At 43.6% G+C, this 7,500-nt stretch overlaps 1 protein-coding gene across 1 annotated transcript in view; it reads left to right on the top strand.

The window, feature by feature from the left end:
• sctr (secretin receptor) overlaps positions 1 to 5,710 on the top strand; it is a gene marked incomplete at both ends in the record, with an annotated part of 12,054 nt that extends 6,344 nt beyond the window's left edge. The window contains 9 exons of the mRNA XM_084179676.1: positions 1,261 to 1,370; positions 3,593 to 3,725; positions 4,061 to 4,214; positions 4,405 to 4,465; positions 4,562 to 4,631; positions 4,720 to 4,811; positions 4,920 to 5,046; positions 5,401 to 5,442; positions 5,546 to 5,710. Coding sequence (XP_084035802.1) covers positions 1,261 to 1,370; positions 3,593 to 3,725; positions 4,061 to 4,214; positions 4,405 to 4,465; positions 4,562 to 4,631; positions 4,720 to 4,811; positions 4,920 to 5,046; positions 5,401 to 5,442; positions 5,546 to 5,710 — 954 coding nt within the window. The remainder of the gene's footprint in view (positions 1 to 1,260; positions 1,371 to 3,592; positions 3,726 to 4,060; positions 4,215 to 4,404; positions 4,466 to 4,561; positions 4,632 to 4,719; positions 4,812 to 4,919; positions 5,047 to 5,400; positions 5,443 to 5,545) is intronic.
• Positions 5,711 to 7,500: the final 1,790 nt, after the last annotated feature.

Raw genomic sequence — 7,500 nt, 5'->3', positions numbered from 1 at the left:
TAGACCTGCACCAGGCTGGGAAGACTGAATCTGCAATAGGTAAGCAGCTTGGTTTGAAGAAATCAACTGTGGGAGCAATTATTAGGAAATGGAAGACATACAAGACCACTGATAATCTCCCTCGATCTGGGGCTCCACGCAAGATCTCACCCTGTGGGGTCAAAATGATCACAAGAACGGTGAGCAAAAATCCCAGAACCACACGGGGGGACCTAGTGAATGACCTGCAGAGAGCTGGGACCAAAGTAACAAAGCCTACCATCAGTAACACACTACGCCGCCAGGGACTCAAATCCTGCAGTGCCAGACGTGTCCCCCTGCTTAAGCCAGTACATGTCCAGGCCCGTCTGAAGTTTGCTAGAGTGCATTTGGATGATCCAGAAGAGGATTGGGAGAATGTCATATGGTCAGATGAAACCAAAATAGAACTTTTTGGTAAAAACTCAACTCGTCGTGTTTGGAGGACAAAGAATGCTGAGTTGCATCCAAAGAACACCATACCTACTGTGAAGCATGGGGGTGGAAACATCATGCTTTGGGGCTGTTTTTCTGCAAAGGGACCAGGACGACTGATCCGTGTAAAGGAAAGAATGAATGGGGCCATGTATCGTGAGATTTTGAGTGAAAACCTCCTTCCATCAGCAAGGGCATTGAAGATGAAACGTGGCTGTGTCTTTCAGCATGACAATGATCCCAAACACACCGCCCGGGCAACGAAGGAGTGGCTTCGTAAGAAGCATTTCAAGGTCCTGGAGTGGCCTAGCCAGTCTCCAGATCTCAACCCCATAGAAAATCTTTGGAGGGAGTTGAAAGTCTGTGTTGCCCAGCGACAGCCCCAAAACATCACTGCTCTAGAGGAGATCTGCATGGAGGAATGGGCCAAAATACCAGCAACATTGTGTGAAAACCTTGTGAAGACTTACAGAAAGCGTTTGACCTGTGTCATTGCCAACAAAGGGTATATAACAAAGTATTGAGAAACTTTTGTTATTGACCAAATACTTATTTTCCACCATAATTTGCAAATAAAATCATAAAAAATCATACAATGTGATTTTCTGGATTTTTTTTTCTCATTTTGTCTGTCATAGTTGACGTGTACCTATGATGAAAATTACAGGCCTCTCTCATCTTTTTAAGTGGGAGAACTTGCACAATTGGTGGCTGACTAAATACTTTTTTCCCCCACTGTACATTCATAAACTCAGAGTGCTTATATTATGGCCTTTTGGATTAACAGTGTTGTTGCTGCTTCCCCAGGCACCCAGGTCCAATGGCTACTTCCTCTATGTGCAAGTCATGTACTCAGTGGGCTATGCTATCTCTACCGCATCTCTTACCATCGCCACTGCCACACTCTGTCTGTTCAGGTGAGTATAGTTGGGGGCCGTCCAAGTGATTTATACTTGTAATAGATCATCAATTGTTCTGCTCATCCCTTAACAGTAGGAATGACTTTTACCACTTCTCCATTTGTCTAACATGCTTGTCTATGTCAACTGTTTATCTTAATCTGCTGTCTTCACTGTACATGTACAAGGATCAATGGATGAAATTATGAATGTACACTACCGATCAAAAGTTTTAGAACACCTACTCATTCAAGCGTTTTTCTTTATTTTTCACTGTTTTCTACATTGTTGAATAATAGTGAAGACATCAAAACTACGAAATAACACATATGGAATCATGTAGTACCAAAAAAGTGTTAAACAAATCCAAATATATTTTATGTTTGAGATTCTTCAAATAGCCACCATTTGCCTTGATGACAGCTTTGCACACTCTTGGCATTCTCTCAACCAGCTTCACCTGGAATGCTTTTCCAACAGTCTTGAAGGAGTTCCCACATATGCTGAGCACTTGTTGGCTGCTTTTCCTTCGCTCTGCGGTCCGACTCATCCCAAACCATCTCAATTTGGTTGAGTTCGGGTGATTGTGGAGGCCAGGTAATCTGATGCCGCATTCCATCACTCTCCTTCTTGGTAAAATAGCCCTTACACAGCCTGGAGGTGTGTTGGGTCAGTGTCCTGTTGAAAAACAAATGATAGTCCCACTAAGCCCAAACCAGATGGGATGGCGAATCACTGCAGAATGCTGTGGTAGCCATGTGTGATGCGTGATTTGAAGGAGTCAGGCGCAGGAGGGTAAATCACAGTATACAGAGTTTATTCCGTAATCCAGCATAACCAGTGTGCAAAACAGGTGCACTGGAACAAACATGCACACGGGGAAAATACCCCAGCAATACAAAATACTGAGCTCAACTGAGCTACTAATCCTCACAATAAACAATCACCCACAAGGACAATAGGGCAGAGGGAACACTTAAACACGTACTAATGAGGGGAATATGAACCAGGTGTGTGTAATTGACAAGACAAGACAAATGGAATGATGAGATATGGAGCGGCAGTGGCTAGAAGGGCGGTAACGACGAACGCCGAAGCCTGCCCGAACAAGGAGGGGAGGCAGCTTCGGAGGAAGTGGTGACACCATGCTGGTTAAGTGTGCCTTGAATTCTAAATAAACCACAGACAGTGTCACCAGCAAAGCACCCCGACACCATAACACCTCCTCCTCCATGCTTTACGGTGGGAAATACATATGCGGAGATCATCCGTTCACCCACACCACGTCTCACAAAGACACGGCGGTTGGAACCAAAAATCTCCAATTTGGACTCCAGACCAAAGGACAAATTTCCACCGGTCTAATGTCCATTGCTCGTGTTTCTTGGCCCAAGCAAGTCTCTTCTTCTTATTGGTGTCCTTTAGCAGTGGTTTCTTTGCAGCAATTCGACCACGAAGGCCTGATTCACATAGTCTCCTCTGAACAGTTGATGTTGAGATGTGTCTGTGACTTGAACTCTGTGAAGTGTTTATTTGGGCTGCAATTTCTGAGGTTGGTAACTCTAATGAACTTATCCTCTGCAGCAGAGGTAACTCTGGGTCTTCCATTCCTGTGGAGGTCCTCATGTGAGCCAGTTTCATCATAGCGCTTGATGGTTTTTGCGACTGCACTTGAAGAAACTTTAACAGTTCTTGAAATTTTTCGTATTGACTGACCTTCATGTCTTAAAGTAAGGATGGACTGTTGTTTCTCTTTGCTTGTTTGAGCTGCTCTTGCCGTAATATGGACTTGGTCTTTTACCAAATAGGGCTATCTTCTGTATACCCCCCCTACCTTGTCACAACACAACTGATTGGCTCAAACGCATTAAGGATGAAAGACATTCCATAAATTAACTTTTAAGAAGGCACACCTGTTAATTGAAATGCATTCCAGGTGACTACCTCATGAAGCTAGTTGAGAGAATGCCAAGAGTGTGCAAAGCTGTCATCAAGGCAAAGGGTGGCTATTTCAAGAATCTCAAATATAAAATATATTTTGATTTGTTTAACACTTTTTTTTGGTTACTACATGATTCCATATGTGTTATTTCATAGTTTTGATGTCTTCACTATTATTCTACAATGTAGAAAATAGTAAAAATAAAGAAAAACCCTTCAATGAGTAGGTGTTCTAAAACTTTCAACCGGTAGTGTATGTATTTTATTCTATCTCCCTGTGTCCTCGGTCTTCCTCTAAGGAGGCTCCACTGCACCCGTAACTACGTCCACATCCAACTCTTCCTTTCCTTCATCCTCCGAGCCACCTTCATCTTCATCAGAGATGCTGTGCTCTTCTCCTCTGATGACCACTTCCACTGTGACTCCTACCCGGTGCCTACTACCAATCACTATTAATCACTATTAATCACTTCATAACATTTATTACCCAGTGACTCCTAATCACTGACTGCACCAGCTAGTCAATCAGCCAATTACTAAACCAGACAATCAGACCATAATTATGTTCAATCAGCGAGTCAATCAATACATAAACTTCAAATCACTCTTGTAATCTCTATTTTATTACGTACATGCATTAATCATATAACGTTCATCTATATATAGAAACCCCTTAGAAGAAGAAGACAAGACTCATGTCCTCCCCTTCCTTCCGGTTGAGTTGACTTATCCTCCTGCCTGTCTCTGTCCTCTGTCGCCCTCCACAGGTCAGCTGTAAGATTGCAACAACGTTCTCCAACTACTGCATCATGGCCAACTACAGCTGGCTGCTGGCCGAGGGACATTACCTGTACAGCCTGGTCAGTGTCTCCCTCTTCTCCCAGAAGAGGCACCTCAGATGGTACATCGTCCTGAGCTGGGGTAAGCCTGTTTTACTTTTACTTTAGCAAACTTAAATTAACAAGACTTAAGTACAAGTTTGCTAAAGTAAAATATTCTGCCATCGATTTTCCTATGTATATCTATCCACTCAATTGGACTTTCTGGGAGCTCTGACATCTTCTAATTTCTGTCTTTTCCCGTTCCATTGTCTGACTGTTTGCCTCTACAGGTTCTCCAATGGTCGTTATAGTAGCCTGGAGTTTGGCAAAATATATCCAGGAGAATGAAGGGTAGGTTATGTCTGTATTCAAGTATCAATGTCATAATGCTTATATGCTTCCCACACACAGAGTGTGTGTGTATTCTCTCTCCCCCTGGTTTTAAAGGTGCTGGGAGAGGAGGGGACACGAGGGGATCTGGTGGATTCTCAGAGTTCCTGTTCTCTTCTTCATCGTTGTGAGTTCTGCCATAACCTTTGACCCCATAAGCAAGTTTGTGATATTCTGTTAGTCAGCACCTCACTCAAAATCTGTCTCTTATGCAGGTTAACTTGCTGTTTTTTCTGAGTATCATAAGAATCCTGGTGGCCAAGTTGAGGACACAGGAAATGCATGGATATGAGTTTAACCAGTACAGGTGAGTTACATATTATTCTGTTTGACAAAAAGCTATTTAATACCTACAGAACAAAACACTTTTGTCATGTTGATGATATCTTATGTACTTGTACATCTTTATTTTCAGGAGGCTCGCTAAGTCCACCCTTCTCCTGGTATCTCTCTTTGGTTTGCACTACGTCCTCTTTGCATTCCTCCCACATAAAGTCAGTGAAATATGGAACTTTATCGAGCTGGCTTTCGCCTCCACTCAGGTACTGTAGCACCTTTATCCCACCCCTGTGTGAGTACCTTACATACAGTACATGCCATCTACAAACTTTCAGTGGATCTATTATTTGGTATACAGTGAGGGAAAAAAGGGGAAAAATGTTGTTTTATTGTTACACACCAGATAGGTGCAGTGAAATGTGTTGTTTTACAGGGTCAGCCATATTAGTACGGCGCCGCTGGAGCAAATTAGGGTTACATCAACAGATTTTTCACCTTGTCAGCTAGGGTGTTTGAACCAGCGACCTTTCGGTTACTGGCTCAACGCTCTAACCGCTAGGCTACTTTCCGCCCGTTTAGTTTACCTAACCCTTTGTCTGTGCTCTGTTCTATTCTAGGGGTTTGTAGTAGCAGTTCTATACTGTTTTCTGAATGGAGAGGTAAGTTGACAACCATACAGTCAGTGTACAGTAGTAGATTATTGAGGATAGAGAGAGAGGATAGGCTGACCCCGGCTGTTGACCTTTGACACCCTCTCCCCAGGTTCAGTATGAGGTTCAGAGGAGGTGGAGGCGATGGTGGCTGAAGCAGCATCTACCTGGGGAGGCCAGGCGCCAACATTGCTCCATGAGTCAGAGTGTAGGGGCCCATACCCAGGTCTCCTTCCTGACCCGGGGACCCTCCACACGCCATTCTAGTCTGGTGTAGCACATCCAGTCACTCCTCACTGCCTATACTGTACCTACGAGGCTTTGTCAATGGATAGGTGCCATGTGTGTTCCACAGTCAATCTGTGACATTCTAACATTCCCATTTGACTCTTGAAGGATGAGGCCTCTTTTTTGTTAACGTACTGTTGAGTGTATTTGATCTGTTTGACCGGCATGGCATTTGGTGACAGGACTGGACCTTTGGTTGTGGGGTCAAAACGCTGACAACCTTTCTGTGCATGGCTTTACTATTCTGCCCTTTCCTCATCCTCACCTGCAGGCACGCACGGCACACACTGCATGACTATCAGGAATGAAAGAGACTCGTGCCTGCACCTGCCTATTGTAAAATTGTAAATATGACCAGGCGTTCTAAAGGACCATGTAGACATGCTTAATTTTATTTACTGACTTTCTAACATGTATATTCCAAGTGTTACATAAGATATGTGTATGTTTAACCATGAAAACAAGAGCTGTTGTAAAGTCATTTGTGTGAATGTGTTGGTGACAGTTCCTAGAATCAATTTAACCATGCTGTGTTAGTTATATTACATGTCCTTCACACAGGAACAATGATGGTACGACTTGATGGCAATGAGAAGATCAACTCTCACAATAAATGTCATAAATGTATTATAAAAGTAATTATCCTTCCTATCTCTTACTGGGTTGTTTAATCAGTTACCACTGGCTTACATACTGTAGCTACAGTGGGGGAAAAAAAGTATTTAGTCAGCCACCAATTGTGCAAGTTCTCCCACTTAAAAAGATGAGAGAGGCCTGTAATTTTCATCATAGGTACACGTCAACTATGACAGACAAAATGAGAAGAAAAAAATCCAGAAAATCACATTGTAGGATTTTTAATGAATTTATTTGCAAATTATGGTGGAAAATAAGTATTTGGTCAATAACAAAAGTTTCTCAATACTTTGTTATATACCCTTTGTTGGCAATGACACAGGTCAAACGTTTTCTGTAAGTCTTCACAAGGTTTTCACACACTGTTGCTGGTATTTTGGCCCATTCCTCCATGCAGATCTCCTCTAGAGCAGTGATGTTTTGGGGCTGTCGCTGGGCATCACGTACTTTCAACTCCCTCCAAAGATTTTCTATGGGGTTGAGATCTGGGGACTTGCTAGGCCACTCCAGGACCTTGAAATGCTTCTTACGAAGCCACTCCTTCGTTGCCCGGGCGGTGTGTTTGGGATCATTGTCATGCTGAAAGACCCAGCCACGTTTCATCTTCAATGCCCTTGCTGATGGAAGGAGGTTTTCACTCAAAATCTCACGATACATGGCCCCATTCATTCTTTCCTTTACACGGATCAGTCGTCCTGGTCCCTTTGCAGAAAAACAGCCCCAAAGCATGATGTTTCCACCCCCATGCTTCACAGTAGGTATGGTGTTCTTTGGATGCAACTCAGCATTCTTTGTCCTCCAAACACGACGAGTTGAGTTTTTACCAAGAAGTTCTATTTTGGTTTCATCTGACCATATGACATTCTCCCAATCCTCTTCTGGATCATCCAAATGCACTCTAGCAAACTTCAGACGGGCCTGGACATGTACTGGCTTAAGCAGGGGGACACGTCTGGCACTGCAGGATTTGAGTCCCTGGCGGCGTAGTGTGTTACTGATGGTAGGCTTTGTTACTTTGGTCCCAGCTCTCTGCAGGTCATTCACTAGGTCCCCCCGTGTGGTTCTGGGATTTTTGCTCACCGTTCTTGTGATCATTATGACCCCACAGGGTGAGATCTTGCGTGGAGCCCCAGATCGAGGGAG

Source organism: Coregonus lavaretus (genome assembly GCF_964263955.1).
Source record: "Coregonus lavaretus genome assembly, chromosome: 16".
In the NCBI taxonomy this organism is placed as follows: Eukaryota; Metazoa; Chordata; class Actinopteri; order Salmoniformes; family Salmonidae; genus Coregonus; species Coregonus lavaretus.
Note: the sequence above shows the minus strand (reverse complement) of the source record. Positions and strands in the feature narration are given on the sequence as shown.